The following is a 16951-nucleotide window of genomic DNA, read 5'->3' as shown; positions in this document are numbered from 1 at the left end:
AACCTTCATGTCTTCTTTTTTATTATTATTATTGTATAGAAGTGGGATACATGTTGTTTCTCTATTTGTACATGGAGTCAAGGCATACCACTTGTGTAATTATAGATTTACATAGGGCAATGATGTTTGATTCATTATTTTTTTCCCTTCCCACCACCCCTCCCACTCCTCTTTTCCCACTATACAGTCTTTCTTTCCTCCATTCTTACCACACTCCTTATCCCTAACCCTAAACTTAACCCTAACCCTAATGCTAACCCCTCCCACCCTCCATTATATGTCCTCATCTGCTTATCAGCAAGATCATTCGTCCTTTAGTTTTTTGAGATTTGCTTATCTCACTTAGCATGATATTCTCCAATTTCATCCATTTGCCTGCAAATGCCATAATTTTATCATTCTTCATTGCGGAGTAATATTCCATTGTATATATATGCCACAGTTTCTTTATCCATTCATCATCTGAAGGGCATCTAGGTTGGTTCCACAATCTGGCTATGGTGAATTGAGCAGCAGTGAACATTGATGTGGCTGTATCTCTGTAGTATGCTGATTTTAAGTCCTTTGAGTATAGGCCAAGGAGTGAGATAGCTGGGTCAAATGTGGGTCCATTCCAAGTTTTCGAAGGAATCTCCATACTGCTTTCCAGAGTGACTGCACTAATTTGCAACCCCACCAGCAATGTATGAGTGTTCCTCTTTCCCCACATCCTCGCCAACACCTATTGTTGCTTGTGTTCTTGATAATCGCCATTCTAATTAGGGTGAGATGGAAACGTAGGGTGATTTTGATTTGCATTTCTCTTATTACTAGAGATGTTGAACATTTTTCCATATGTTTGTTGATTGCTTGTAGGTCTTCTTCTGTGAAGTGTCTGTTCATTTCCTTAGGCCATTTGTCAATTGGGTTATTTGTAGTCTTGGTGTTGAGTTTTTTGAGTTCTTTATAGATTGTGGAGATTAGTGCTCTATCTGAAGTATGATTGGCAAAGATTTTCTCCCACTCTGTAGGCTCTTTCTTCGCATTGCTGATAGTTTCCTTTGCTGAGAGAAAGCTTTTTAGTTTGAATCTATCCCAGTTGTTGATTCTTGCTTTTATTTCTTGTGCTATGGGAGTCCTGTTAAGGAAGTCTGATCCTAAGCCAACAAGTTGAAGATTTGTACCTAGTTTTTCTTCTGTAAGATACAGGGTCTCTGGTCTGATTCCAAGGTCCTTGATCCATTTTGAGTTGAATTTTGTGTAGGGTGAGAGATAGGGGTTTTCCAGTTTTCCCAGCACCATTTGTTGAAGAGGCTATCTTTTCTCCATTGCATATTTTTGGACCCTTTGTCTTGTATGAGAAAATTGTATTTATTTGGGTTTGTGTCCATGTCCTCTATTCTGTACCATTGATCTACCTGTCTATTTTGGTACCAATACCATGCCGTTTTTGTTACTATTGCTTTGTAGTAGAGTTGACGATCTGGTATACCCCCTGCTTCCCTCTTGCTACTGAGGATTGCTTTAGCTATTCTAGGTTTTTTATTCTTCCAGATGAATTTCATAATTGCTTGCTCTATTTCTGCAAGGTACATCATTGGGATTTTAATTGGAATTGCATTGAATCTGTATAGCACTTTAGGTAGTATGGCCATTTTGACAATATTAATTCTGCCTATCCAGGAAAATGGGAGATCTTTCCATCTTCTAAGGTTTTCTTTAATTTCTTTCTTTAGTGTTCTGTAGTTCTCACTGTAGAGGTCTTTCACCTCTTTTGTGAGATTGATTCCCAAGTATTTTATTTTTTTCGATGCTATTGTCAATGGGGTAGTTATCCTAACTTCTCTTTCTGAAGATTCATCACTTATTGTATAAAAATGCATTGGATTTATGAGCATTGATCTTGTAACCTGTTACTGTACTGAATTCACTTATGAGTTCTAAAAGTTTTCTGGTGGAATTTCCAGGTTCCTCTAAATATATAATCATGTCATCAGTGAACAGGGATAGTTGAGTTCTTCTTTTCCTATTCGTATCCCTTTAATTTCTTTGGTTTGTCTAATTGCTCTGACTAGAGTCTCAAGGACGATGTTGAATAGAAGCGGTGAAAGAGGGCATCCCTGCCTTGTTCCAGGTTTTAGGAGGAACGCTTTCAGTTGTTCACCATTTAGAATGATATTGGCCATGGGCTTAGTGTAGATGGCCTTTATAATGTTAACGAATATTCCCGCTACCCCAATTTTTTCTAGTGTTTTGAGCATGAAGGGATGCTGTATTTTATCGAATGCTTTCTCTGCATCTATTGAAATAATCATGTGATTCTTACCTTTATGTCTGTTGATATGGTGAATGACATTTATTGATTTCCAGATGTTGAACCAACCTTGCATCCCTGGGATGAAACCCACTTGATCGTGGTGCACTATCTTTTTAATATATATTTGTATGCAATTTGCGAAAATTTTGTTGAGAATTTTTGCATCGATGTTCATTAAGGATATTGGTCTGAAATTTTCTTCCCTCGATATGTCTCTGGTTTAGGTATCAGGGTGATATTGGCTTCATAGAACTAGTTTGGGAGGGTTCCCTCCTCTTCTATTTCATGGAATACTTTGAGGAGTATTGGAAAGAGCTCTTCTATAAAGGTTTTGTAGAACTCGGCTGAGAACCCATCTGGTCCCAGACTTTTCTTTGTTGGTAGGCGTTTGATGACCTCTTCTATTTCATTGATTGTAATTGATTTATTTAAATTGTGTATGTCCTCCTCGTTTTGTTTAGGTAATTCGTATGTCTCTAGAAATTTGTTGATGTTCGAGGTTTTCTGTTTTGTTGGAGTATTGATTTTCAAGATAGCTTCTAATTATGTTTTGTATTTCACACGTGTCTGTTGTGGTATTTCCTTGTTCATTACGAATTTTAGTAATTTGAATTTTCTCCCTCATTCTCTTTGTTAGTGTGGCTAAGGGTTTATCAATTTTGCTTATTTTTTCAAAGAACCAACTATTTATTTTGTTAATTTTTCCAATTGTTTCTTTTGTTTCAATTTCATTGATTTCGGCTCTGATTTTAACTATTTCCTGTCTTCTACTACTTTTGGTATTGGTCTGCTCTTCTTTTTCTAGGGCTTTGAGCTGTAGTGTTAAGTCATTTATTTGTTGATTTCTACTTCTTTTGTTGAATGCATCCCATGAAATAAATCTTCCTCTAAGTACTGCTTTCAAAGTGTCACAGAGATTTTGATATGATGTGTCTTTGTTCTCGTTTACTTCTAAGAATTTTTTTATTTCCCTCCTGATGTCTTCTGTTATCCATTCATCATATAATAGTGTATTATTTAATCTCCAGATATTGGAGAAGTTTCTGTTTTTTATTCTGTCATTTATTTCTAATTTCAATCCATTTTGATCTGATAGAATACAAGGTAGTATCTCTATCTTCTTGTATTTGCTAACAGTAGCTTTGTGGCATAAAATATGGTCTATTTTAGAGAAGGATCCATGTGCTGCTGATAAGAAAGTGTATTCGTTCTTTGTTGGATGGTATATTCTATATATGTCGGTTAAGTCTAAATTGTTGATTGTGTTATTGAGATCTATGGTTTCTTTATTCAATTTTTGTTTGGAAGATCTATCCAGTGGAGAGAGAGGTGTGTTAAAATCGCCTAGTATTATTGTGTTGTGGTCTATTTGATTTCTGGAATTGAGAAGGATTTGTTTGACGTACGTGGATGAGCCAATTTTCGGGGCATAGATATTTATGATTGTTATGTCTTGCTGATTTATGCTTCCCTTAAGCAGCATGTAATGCCCTTCTTTATCCCTTCTGACTAGTTTTGGCTTGAAGTCCACATTATCTGAAATGAGGATGGATACTCCAGTTTTTTGCTGTGTCTGTGTGCATGGTATGTTTTTCCCCATCATTTCACCTTCAGTCTATGGGTTTCTCTTTCTGAGATGAGTCTCTTGCAGGCAGCATATTGTTGGATTTTTCTTTTTAATCCAATCTGCCAGTCTATGTCTTTTGATTGATGAGTTCAGGCCATTAACATTCAGGGTTATTATTGTGATATGATTTGTATTCCCAGTCATTTGACTCATATTTGTTTTTTGACATGATTTGGTTTCTCCGTTATTTGGCTATTCCTTTAGGCTAGTGCCTCCTGTTGCTGATTCGCATCGTTATTTTTCATCTCTTCCTCATGGAATATTTTGCTGAGAATGTTTTGTAATGCTGGCTTTCTTTTTGTAAATTCCTTTAGCTTTTGTTTAACATGGAAGGATCTTATTTCATCGTCAAAATTGAAGGTAAGTTTTGTTGGGTGTAAGATTCTTGGTTGGCATCCAATTTCTTTTAAGGCTTGGTAAATGTTGTTCCAGGCCCTTCTAGCTTTTAGGGTCTGGATTGAAAAATCTGCTGATATTCTTATTGGTTTCCCTTTGAATGTAATTTGATTCTTTTCTCTCATGGCCTTTAAAATTCTGTCTTTATTTTGTATGTTAGGTATTTTCATAATAATGTGCCTTGGTTGGGTCTGTTGTAATTTTGTATACTTGGAGTCCTATAAGCCTCTTGTACTTGGTTTTCCATTTCATTCTTCAGATTTGGGAAATTTTCTGATATTATTTCATTGAATATATTGTTCATTCCTTTGATTTGTTTCTCTAAGCCTTCCTCAATCCCAATAATTCTTAAATTTGGCCTTTTCATGATATCCCATAATTCTTGTAGATTCTGTTCATGATTTCTTACCATCTTCTCTGTTTGGCCAACTTTGTTTTCAAGATTAAATATTTTGTCTTCAATGTCTGAGGTTATGCTTTCTATGGAGTTTTTAACTTGGTTTATTGTTTCCTTCTTTTCAAGTATTTCAGTTTGTTTTTTTTTTCAGTATCTCTAACTCTTTATTGAAATGATCTCTTGCTTCCCATATTTGATCTTTTAATTGTTGATTGGTGCTATCATTTAATGCCTGCATTTGCTCTTTCATCTCCTCCTTCAATGCCTGCATTTGCTCTTTCTTCTCCTCATTAGCTTCCCTGATCATTTTAATTATGTACATTCTGAACTCCCTTTCTGACATTTCTTCTGCTGTGCTGTCATTGGGTTTTATTGATGTAGTATCTAGGTTTGTTTGGGACATTTTCTTCCCTTGTTTTCTCATATTGGTCAGATGTCAGTGGGACCCTGAGATATTGCAGATTTCCTCTAGTGGCTTATAGTTTCCCAGTAGATTTCCAGTGTATCACCTCCCAGCCTTCAGTAACCTGAAGTCTTGGAAGAACTTGATAAAGCAGTGCTTCTGAAGAAAGCTGCCCCTAGCCCCCTACTGGTTCCAGGGCTTGGAGCTGGCTCTGTGTGGAAAGGCTCTCACTGGGGGCCTGCACCGTGCAGCTGGCTGTGTGGGAGGAGCCCACCACTGGAGTGTGGAAGGCTACCTGGGGAAGACTCTAGCTGCCCTGCCCTTCTCTGATAAGCCACACCTATCTGTGCCTGCCGCCCAGGCCAAGTTTTGCCCAGTGGGGGAGACTCACCCCGTGACTCTATTTTTGTCCTAGTCTCTCAATGCCTCCCCTCCTTGAGTCCTGGGTTCTGGAGTGACTGGAGATGCAGTCAACCTCTAGGCCGCAATCTTGGATTGCCCTGTGGAAAGAGCCTGCGGCTGGAGTGGGCAGAGCCACCTGGAGAAGTCTCTGGCTGCCCTGCCCTGATCCCAGTGGCTGCTTGCAGATCGAAGCTCTCCGTTTGCTCGGGGACTTGTGGCTGGCTCTGTGTAGAAAGGCTCTCACTGGGCAGTCTGCTCCGAGAAGCTAGCCTTGAAAGGCGCCTCCCACCGCAGGGATCCGGGCTGCTTGGGGAAGTCTCTGGCTGCCCTGTCCTGGTCTCTGAAGCCACTTGTGGGCCAGAGCACACAGCGCTGGCTCTGGGACTTGGAGCTTGTTCTGATCAGAAAGGCTCTCACTAGGGGGCCTGCTCTGAGAACCTGGAGAAGCTCGCTGTGTGGGAGGGGCCCACCGCTGGAGTGTGCAGGGCTGCCTGTGGAAGACTCTAGCTGCCCTGCCCTGCTTCGATAAGCCACCTCTATCTGGGCCTGCCACCCGGGCCAAGCTTTACCCATTGGGCAGACTCACCTGTGGCTCTATTTTAGTCCAAGTCTCTCTATGCCTCCCCTTCTTGACTCCTGGGTTCTGGAGTGACTGGGGATGCAGTCACCCTCTAGTCTACCAGCTTGGATCACCCAGTGGAAAAAGCCTGTGGCTGGAGGGGGCTGGCTGCCTGGACAAATCTGTGGCTGCCCTGCCCTGATCTCAGAGGCTGCTTGCGGACCCTTGATGTCTTCATCTCCTCCATCAGGAGGCTTTAGTGCAGGGTCAAGATGAGAAAATGCTTTATGAGGTGTGGCCTTGTGCATGGGTGTGAGTCAGTTAGCACAGAAGGATGCCCTCCTCAGTTGTGTTTCATCCCTCCCACTGCCACTTCTTGTAATCCAGTCAAAAATGACCCCAAGGAAAGAAGGCCATGAAGCTTAAGTAGTCTGAGCAACCCAAAGGAAAGGCTGTGTCTCACCTCCCCTCCTTTCTGTCCAGGAACCTGTGAGACCCATTCACCAACTCAACTGAGGGAGGGCCTGCCTTCCTAGCTAGGAGGATCAACATGCCTCCCACGCTGAGATACAACTCAGCTCTCAGACACCTCAGTGAAGTTCAAAGAGGTAAGACCTGCAGGTCAGTCACTAAGAACTGAATAAGAATGGACATTAGGAGCCAGGTTGCTGAGGCAAGAGGATGGAGAGTTCAAAGTCAGCCCCATCAAAAATGAGGCACTAAGGAACTCAGGGAGACCTTATCTCTAAATAAAATAGAGAATAGGGCTGAGGATGTGGTCAGTAGTCGAGTGCCCCTGAGTTCAACCGTGGTACCCCAAAAGAGGAATTGGCATTGGTATGTAGTGCTAAAACAATGCCCATATTCTCCAGGGGCTCCATGAATGTTTGTTGAATGAATGCTTTTGACTTCCATCTACTGAGTACTTTTTCTCTGTCAATGATATGCTAAGCATCTAACCTGAATTCCTGTAAGTGCCACAGGACAAGCCCATGGGTTGTTTTCTCTTACAGTTCTCATTTTATAGACTAGGAAGCTGCAGCTCTGCGAGGTGAACCCACATGTCATGTGGCTGGTTTCCCAGCTACCGAGCAGCCAAACCAGCTTTGAACCCCAGCTTGTCTACCTACCCCTGGTCCCACACACCCTGCACTTAACCAAGTGTCCTGAACCAACCAGACATTCAGGGAACTTTGAATAACTGCCTATTGAATGAACAAATGTCAAAGACCATCTGATGGAGTCTCACTGGGAAAATACATCCTTTTCAACTTTCTACTGAGTTGAAGTGTCTCTCACGGCAGCTCTCCTGGGCCCCTTAAAACTCGGGGAGGAGAAGACACCCTCAAGCTTCAGAGCCAGCAGTCAATGGCAGATTAACATCCATGTATTCCCAGCCCAGGATGGCTTCCTCTTCCATGCCGAGTCCCAGGATCCATCACTCTTCCTTGAAGTGACCTGAAGATGGAGTCACCTCCTGGTTCCTGATATCAGCTTTTGCTCCTGGAAATGAACAGAGGACCACCTGCAGCCTCTCCTGTTCATGTTTATGACAGGCAAAGAGGAGGAGCTGATGGAGAGAGCAAGCTGCATGTGGGAAGGCCAAGTTCAGACTCCCATTCTGTCCCCCCTGCTCAGGCCCTGAGCCAGAGCAACAGCCAGAGGCTCAGTCACCTAGGGAGGAAAACAGCCCTAGAAATAGGCTGTTATGACCCTGCTCCATACCTGCAGGTGGAGCAGACCACAGGTCCAGTGAATATGAACTCTTTCCATTCTTTCTCTTTTGTCCAAGATGCCATAGATCTAAAACCTACTTTTGTTTTGTGGAAGGAAATGGGAGATGTGGGTGTCTCAACTGAGCAAGACAGTGGTGAGATGCAGTGTGGATTCAGAAACAGAAGAACTGAAGTGTGGAGTGTCTCAGCATTAAAGACTGAGGGCAACTGTCATCATGATGGATGTGAACACCCTGTGTTAATTATTTTAAAAGATCTAATAAACAGAAGAGGCCAAGAGAGTAACTATAATGGGAAGGTGGGCCTTATCACCCATGTTGACATGAATCAAAGACTTAGAGAAGTCAGGTACCTGCCTTAGGTCACACAGCAAGTGACTCTCTGTACCTTTTTTACTTTAAATTATTTTATTTTCATTACATTTGGGGGAGAGGTAACAGGGAATTGAATCCAGGGGTCTTTAATCAATAAGCCACATTTCCAGTCCTTTGAATTCTTAGTTTGAGATAGGTCTTGCTAAGTTGCTGAGACTAACCATGAACTTGTGATTTTCCTCCTTCAGCCTTCCCAGATGCTGGAATTATGGACTTGCATCTCCATCTCCAGAAAGGAATGAGCTTTTTAAAGGGTTATAAATGTGATTCAAAAGGTTTTTGGACACAAATGGGACTATTTCAATAATTTCAGCAAAAATGAATAAAAAAATGTACAGTGTGTGCTGCTGCTCTTCGGTCACACCAGGAGATTCTGACAAGAGATGGTAGATGGGCAAGTGACTCAGGTTCCACTGCATCTGAGGTTTGAGTTTCCAAAGCCCAAAATCATGTTTTTTTTTTGGAGGCCATAGCATATTTGAGTAGATCAGTTGTTGCATATTGAACTAACTAAAAATAGGAGAAAATGTTGCTGTGGATATTTATAATTTTTTCTGTCTAGCCATATTGACCTAACATAATGGGCTCTTCTAAAGCAGGTTGCTTGCCCTGGGCAAAGTAAACATGGGGTCTGGGGAAATCTCTGCATGGAACTGTCCCATGTGTGGGAGGATGTCGAGCAGCAGGCCTGACTCATGCCCACTTGGGGCCAATGGCACACTTCCCCAGTTGTGAGTGCCCAAAAGGCCAGATGTCCTCTGCCTGCCTCCCATTGAGAACCATTGTTCTAGAGTCAGAACTGGTTATTGTTGAGTGTTGAAGAGTCATTTAGTACAGGGTAACAGTGGGAAGAAATTAGCATGTTCCCTTCTGGGAAAGGAAACAAAACCTGACTCTGGTAGAAGAATCCAAACAGAACAGTCTAGTGGTTTCGTCTCCATGGAAGACCGACATAAATGATTATTTGCAGTACTAAAGCCTTCTCATTAGCATCCAGTTGAAGAATCCCTTGGCCCACCCATGCAAGTGTCTGAAATATGACTGATCTGATCCTGAAGTTGGCTAAACTCCTTTCATGCAGTCCACAGAATAGTTGGAAAGTCATGTGCAGAAGGTCTCCACTCAAGTTCCATTCAGAGCCTAATTGAATTATGCATTTTCCAAACCCAATTAGTTTCATGAGCTACTTAGATCAAAAACAACATGTCTGTTTGTGTGTGTGTGTGTGTGTGTGTAGGTCTGGGAGATAAGGTGCCCCCCATCCTGGTCAACCAGCCTACTTTAGCAATACAATCCCTGTACCCTAGGAAACCCTTCAGTCTCCAGCAAACCAGAGCAACTGGTCCCCCCAGGGGAGAACATGAGATCTGCTCATGGAAACCCTTCCTGTAAGGTGGCAGTTAATAAAGAAAAACAGACAATGACACAGAAATCCTAAGCATGCAGGGTCACAAGACAGGCAGACTTTGTGGCTCTGAATTTGTGTCAGCAGCACACAGTAACTGAGGCGGGGTGGGGCCCTTCAGCATAGAATAGCTATTAAGTTGTAGGAAGCAACCTACCTGAAAAGAACAGGTTCTCAGGACCCATCTCTCCAGGGAAGCATCAACAGATTGAGCAACATTTGAATCAACTTCTTCAGAACTCTGGAGGACACTCAGAAGTTCAGAGCAACCACTGAATTTTTGGAAGCATCAAAGTGGTCAGAGAGTAGGGTGACTTTTCACTTTCCTGCTTCGTCAACTTCCTCTGCTTTGTTATGGCCTTGAATAGGTCAGTTGTATTCCAAGGGTGGGACCCTGGACCTTGGCTCTTGGTGCTGCACAGTAAATTCTCTTCTCAAATAATTGTGTGTGTGTGTGTTTGTGTGTATGTGCAAGCGTCTATGTGTCTGTGCATGTGTGTGTATTCCAACCTGTCTAGAGACACCCCAAAAAACAAGGTGCTTGCCCTCAGGGTGTCTAACAGGAAACTGTCTCAGGACAGAAGATGAGACTCAGAAGACATTCTCTTAAATGTCATAAAACAAATGAACAATTCACTGCCATCTAGGACTAAAGAAATTAAAGTGGCATTAACACAATGGAAAGACTTTCTGTGTTTGTAGATTGGAAAACTCAACATGGTTAAGGTGAAAATACTACCCAAAGCAACAGAGTTGATATAATCCTTAACAAAATTCCAAGTCTTTTTGCAGAAGGTAAAAACAGATTTTTAAATTCATGAGGAAACCCTTTCATAAACCCCTATCTATTTTCCCTAGTCTGGATCAGAAATATCCCCTGTGTGTTGAAAGCTTAGTCCCCAGCTGGTGGCACTACTGGGAGCTGGTGTAACCTTTAAGACATGGGCATAGGGAAAGGAAATTAGGTCACTGGGCATATTGTCCTGACAGGGATGTTGGAACCATGGTCCTTTCTCTTCACCCCTCCCCGCTCCTTCCTGTCCACCATGGATGAATAACTTTGCTCTACTGCATGCTCCCTGCCATGATGGTACGCCTCCTGACAGACCCAAAAGCAACAGAGCAAACAGCTACAGACCAAAACCTCCAAAACTTGAGTCAAAATGAACCTTTCCTCCTTGTAAGTTGCTTGCCTTAGATGTTTTCTTACAGCAATGGAACGTTGACTAACAAAGAATTGCCAGAGTCCCAGAACTGATCAAACAATGTTTAGAAAGAATAACAATCTTAGGACTCATAGTTCTGGATTTCACAACCTACTACAAATGCAAAGTCATCACATCAGTGTGGTAATGATGTAAGGAAAATTGTAGACTAGAAAATGCAATATAGTTAAAGATTCAGAAATAAACCTGTACATTCATGGCCAATTCATTTTCAATAGAACACTAAATGGGAAAATAATTCTTTCTTCAACAAAAGATGCTAGAACAACTGATATTCACATGGAAAAGAATAAAATTATGTTCCAATCTCACACTAATTACAAAAGTTAACTTGAAATGTGGATATTATGGACCTAAATATAAAAACTACAATCATAAAAATATTAGGATAAAAATACAGGTATGACATTTGATTTGGCAATAAATTCTAACACATGACATTAAAAGCATGAACAATGAGGTTGTGTGCTAAGAGGCAGCTCAGTCACTGTGGATGCTCCCTCTGTGCTCACAGTTAAGCCTTTATCCTGCTGGGGCAGCTTCAGAAGGCAGCGGCTGGAGAGGGAGACATGGGGACAGTGCACTCCAGGAGTTTGGAGCCTCTTCCATCAAATGGGCCTGATATTGCCACATTAGGTGTAGAAGCCAAATTTGTTGAAGTTGAACCTGAAGCTAAAAAGGAAATATTGGAAAACAAAGACATGATAGTTCAGCATGTTCACTTTGATTGCCTTGGAAGGACTAGGGATGGCATCATCATGTGTGAAATTGGAGATGCTTTTAAGTCTAGAAACCTCATTGAGGTGATGCGGATGACTCAGGAAGCCTGCAAGAAGTTGCTGTATCTGGGGATCTTTAGACAAGTGGACATTTTGATTGACACATGTCAAGGTGACAATGCACTGCCCAATGGGTTAGACATCACCTTCGAGGTGACAGTTAAAGAGACTGATGGGCAGGTACAACACCATGGTCCGGAACACTGAGGGCAGCATGGTACATGGTCTCAAGCTCCCTAATCTTCTGAAACAGTGCAGAAAAAGTGACTTTTGAGTTTTTCTATGGAACCAAAGAAACTTCCTATGACCTTTCCTTCTTCAAACTGCAACCTGGAAACGTCAAGAGAAATCTCTCTGTAAACGTGTACAAAGTCACTGGGCAGTTCCTGTGGAGCTCACTTCGGGAGGCCAAGTACAGCTGCCTCCCAAAGCTGTACTTGTCCACCAAGTACAGCTTTCCCATATGGAAGAACAGCCACACCATCAAGTGGGAGGGCATGGGGCAGGAACTTGGCTGCCTCTCCAGGATGGCAACTTTCACGGTGCGGAAAGAAAGTGGGCATTCACTGAAGTTTTCTCTTTTGTACGCCATGGTCATCGACTCTGGGAGTTCTTCCATCTTACCAAGAAGAGGTGCCCTGCTGAAGGTTAACCAGGAATGGGCGGGCTACACTGGCTGGGATGTGAGTTTCCTAAAAGACTTTGAGCTTCAGCTGAACAAGCAGCTTGTGTTGGATTCGGTGTTCTCAGCCTCTCTCTGGGGTGGAATGCTGGTACCCATTGATGAGAAACCATCGAGTATTGCTGACAGGTTTTACCTCGGAGGACCCACCAGTATCCATGGACTCAGCATGCAGAGCATCGGGCCCCAGAGTGAAGGGGACTACCTGGGAGAAAAGGGCTACTGGGCCAGTGGCCTACACCTGTATACCTCGCTGCCCTTCCAGCCAGGCCAGGTGGCTTTGGAGAGCTCTTCAGAACCCACTTTTTCCTGAACGCAGGAAAACTCTGCAAACTCAAGTTCAGGGAGGGCCCAAGAGTCCACATTTCTGAACTGGCCAAGTGCATCCACTGGTCCTACAGAGCAGACATCACCCTGAGGCTGGGCAATATCACTCAACTGGAGCTCAACTATTGCATCCCCATGGGAGTGCTGCAGGGCGACAGGATATGTGAAGGTGTGCAGTTTGCAGCTGGGATGTGCTTCCTGTAGCTGGTGCTTCCTCCAGAGAAGCTTGAGGTCACAGGCAGCAGCAGTCACCATGCCACATGACTTCCCAGGGGAGGCTGTTGAGTGGTCCTGGGCTGCGGCTCTGCTGGGAAACCAGTCAATAAATTTTAAAGAAAAAAAACTAGGAATAACAAAATAAAATATAGATAAATGGAATCCATCAAAATTACAACTTTTGTGCATCAAATATTATTATTAAGAAAAAAAGGCAAATAAGCTGGGAGAAAATATTTGAAATTAAAATATTTAATATGATAAGGATCTGGTATCCAAAACATATAAAGAACTTTTAAGTCATTAACAAAAAGACAAACCAATTTACAAAATTTGAGTGAACATTTCTCCAAAGACATAAATGGCCTGCATCATCATTCATTGGAGAAATCCAAGTCACAACTACAAGGACACATTAGGATATCTAGAATAAAAAGAAGGGAATAACAAATATTGGTGATACATGGAGAAACTGGAACTCTCTTACACTGCTGATGGACATCTAACATGATACTATCATTATGGAATGTGGTTTCATCATTCTGCAAAAATCATTAAACATAGAATTAACATTTGACCCATTGATTTCACTTTTGGGTATACACTGAAAAACATTGAAAGGAGTTACAGAAAACAAATGTTTTATATACCAATGTTCACAGGATCACTGTTCACAGTAGCTAATAGATGGAAACAACCAAAGGTCTATCAACAGATGAATGGACAAATAAAATGTGAGATATACTTACAGCAAGTACTCAGCTGTGAAAGGGCTTTCATGCCTGCTGCAACCTGGAAGAACCCAAGAACACTCTGCTAAACAAGAGAACCCAGACACAAAAGTTCACATAGTGCATGATTTCAATGAGGAACCAGGAGGAAACTGGGACAACTGGTAAAAAAAAATTTCTGCCTCTCAGTAACTACTAGGTTTTTAATCACAATATCAATAACATCAGCCACAGAAACCTTTTATGGAGTGTTGTCAGACACTGAGCTAGACACATGGCATGTGCTACATTACTGAGCCCTCTCAATATAGGAGGTCCATTTGACTGATGGGGAAAATGCTGTATTAGAGGTGATTTCAAAGCAAGATTCAATCTCCACATTTTATGGAAAAAATCAAACATACATCTAAGAATTACAGATGAGTGTAATGGGTCACTGCCAAGAACTCTGCAAAATTCCAAGCAATTGTATTGCAATCTGATATTAAACCCATCACTGCTTGTCTAATGATATCATTGAAGGTAAAAACATTCTAGAGACTCACCATCCAATGCAGTAGCTCCTAGATACCTGTGACTCCTAACACGTAAAATTGAAATAAAATAATAGGATACTAGTTCCCAATTGCATTAGCCACATTGCAAATGCTCAGCAACCATATATGGCTAACATCTACCATATTGGATAATCAACTGTGGAATATTTCCATCACTACAGAAAGCTTTAGTAGACAGCATCACCCAAAAACACTATGCTTTCAAATTTCTGAGGTTAGTCTGACAATCTTGTGACTCTTCTCATGACCTTCCCATGGTTTGGTAAACAGGGTGTGTGTGTGTGTGTGTGTGTGTGTGTGTGTGTACATTTCCTGCTCAAAAGAGTTGGGCTAACAATCTGAGCCTGTCCATAATACTTTTAAACAGTCATGCCACAAATACTCCAGGCCCTGAATTGATTTATCCTTATGTTTGGGTGAATTCTTCACATTTTGGGTCTCTTTGGTAACCGTTTCACCCCATTCTTTTTTAATTGGCTTGGTTGGCTGTTATAATTCATCGTGAATGCATCTTAGTCCAGGCCTGACTCTCCTGACAGAAGGAACAGCCAGTCTCCAAGAGGTCTAAGGCATTTTTCTTCCTTCATCTTTCTCAGTTTCCAGTATATATTTGTCACTCTAAGAAAGCACAAATTCTGGATTTGATGTACTTTAATTGATTTCACCCTCGACAAGTCAGACTGCCCATCAGCTCTTTAATTGGACTTCCCTGAACTTTCTTTAAAGCTAAGGTTTTCAACTGGGCCTGAAACCAAGCTGTCATCAAGCAATTTCCTCCCCTCAACAGCTCTCAGGACCCATCTTATTTCCATTCCCATAAATCTCTTGAGAAAAAAAGAAGAGATTTATAATGGAACAAGAGAAAGATAGTATATGAAAGAAAAATCAACAGGAAAAAGGAAAAGAGAATGGATAGGAAATCCTTACTCTTATCCTTTTGGTGATTTTTTTTCTGACTATTTTATCCAGATTGTTAACAGGGTAAAATTAGAGAGAAGACTGTATTGATGAAAGGATAGATAGATAGAAGGATGAATGGGAGGATGGAAGGATGAATGGATGAGAGGATGGATGGATGGATAAATGGATGGATGGATGGATGGATGGATGGATGGATGGGAGGATGAATGCTTTGATGGACAGGCATAAAGACAGAGACAAAGATGAATGTGTGAATAATTTAAAGAATTTCAGCTAAAATCATTAATCATTTAATTCATTCATAGAACATCAAAATAATTTACATTATTGCATATGCCAGAAACTCTGATAGGTGCTTGAAGGGTGAGAAAACATACAGAGTACTTGAGCTCACATTCAAAACTAAAGATGGAATATAGAAATATGAAATCACAGGATAACCTATATTAAGGACATTCAACAATGCAAGAATAAGGAGGGAGTGGTGAGTTTCAGAGAAGTCCAATAATTAAGGGAATGAATTAATACATGTCACTTTTCTCAGACAAGAAACTCAAATTGTCTAGTTAGGACTATTCCTAGGTTTAATTATAAGTCTCAGTATGTGGGTGCTCCTGAATTCCCTGTTTTCTCCTCATCCATGTGAAGAGTATGGATCATTTTTCACATATCTCCATTCACAAGGAACTTTAAAGTTCAAGGTACTGATTAAATATATTACTTTTCCTAAACTTTGTATGATTTTGAAAATTTTTCCTAAGATTCCTCATACTAGTGGGTTTAGGGTTCCATGAAAAACCTGAGACCTGAGTCATGGACTTCACTAATGCTTCAGTTTGATTCCAAGGAAACTGAAGTATCCAGTTACCCAGAAAATAACTGACGATTGGTTAGATGTGTCTGTCGGTGACATGGACAAAGGAACTCAACATCAAGGACCCCACAGTTAGTGATGTCAATTGGTTACTTCAGCATTAATCTGCAGGTGAGTCAACTTCATTTCTCACCAAGAAGGGTTCATATGTGATTATTGGTTGATTTCCTGACATTAGCAACATCTACAACATCTTCTCTCCTGCAGTCTGGAGAAGACATCAGGAAACCTGGCTGTTGTCATGGTTCCAGGTGGACTCTGCACCCTGTGGATTTCTTGAATGAAGAACTCAAAGGGGCCGTGGAGGACAATGATCTCTTGTAAAATGTTCTTGTAAATGGATGACTTTAAATTGGTCACCAAATATTCCATAAAGGATCACAGATTTGGATGTGAAGATAAACTTACTCAGGGGAGTCATAAGACTTGACTTAGTCCTGAGTTCCTATGATTTCTTTATTGCCTCTCTAAGCCTTGGATTTCTCTTCAGTCAAGTCCTACTTCCTATGTTTATTGCAAGAATTAATCTGAAGTCATGAGAGAAAGCATAATACGTTGATGACTAAGACCAAGGACTGTAGCAATGGTCCATATGATCTTGAATTCTGATTGATTTCCTAAGGCTGGCAACCTTAGGAAACTTCCTGCATCCTTCTTTCTATGTCCATTTCCTCAATAATAAATGCAGATGTGATAATATGAGTACATCTTTTGTAGAGTTTTTAGATGAGGACCAAACAAGTTAGCTTATACAAAGCAACTTTAACAATGCTTCACACATAATAAGAACCCATTAAATATTTGTTGTTGTTTGCTATTACTATGCTACTTCTGTGTATGTGTGGTCCTTTGTCTAGGCACTTTGTTAAGGAAATTGGGATTTATCATTAGTTTTTATTCCTCCTGTTACTTCTTTATCCATGTACTTAGTTTGGAAATTCCAAGGCAAAGATCTACTCCCTATTGTAACCTTGCCAAACATCAATTACACAGAGTTAAACATTGATATGGTGGATGGTACTCCTTGACAAAAACTTGTTAGA

At 41.1% G+C, this 16951-nt stretch overlaps 1 protein-coding gene across 1 annotated transcript; it reads left to right on the top strand.

The window, feature by feature from the left end:
- Nucleotides 1-11390: 11390 nt before the first annotated feature.
- LOC124973833 (sorting and assembly machinery component 50 homolog) lies at nucleotides 11391-12813 on the top strand. Its single transcript, XM_047537542.1, is given in 4 exon segments — nucleotides 11391-11758; nucleotides 11760-11847; nucleotides 11849-12551; nucleotides 12554-12813. Coding segments are annotated over 4 exon segments (1419 nt in total).
- The last annotated feature ends 4138 nt before the right edge of the window (nucleotides 12814-16951 follow it).

The sequence above is a fragment of the Sciurus carolinensis genome, unplaced genomic scaffold (genome assembly GCF_902686445.1).
Source record: "Sciurus carolinensis unplaced genomic scaffold, mSciCar1.2, whole genome shotgun sequence".
In the NCBI taxonomy this organism is placed as follows: domain Eukaryota; kingdom Metazoa; phylum Chordata; class Mammalia; order Rodentia; family Sciuridae; genus Sciurus; species Sciurus carolinensis.
Note: the sequence above shows the minus strand (reverse complement) of the source record. Positions and strands in the feature narration are given on the sequence as shown.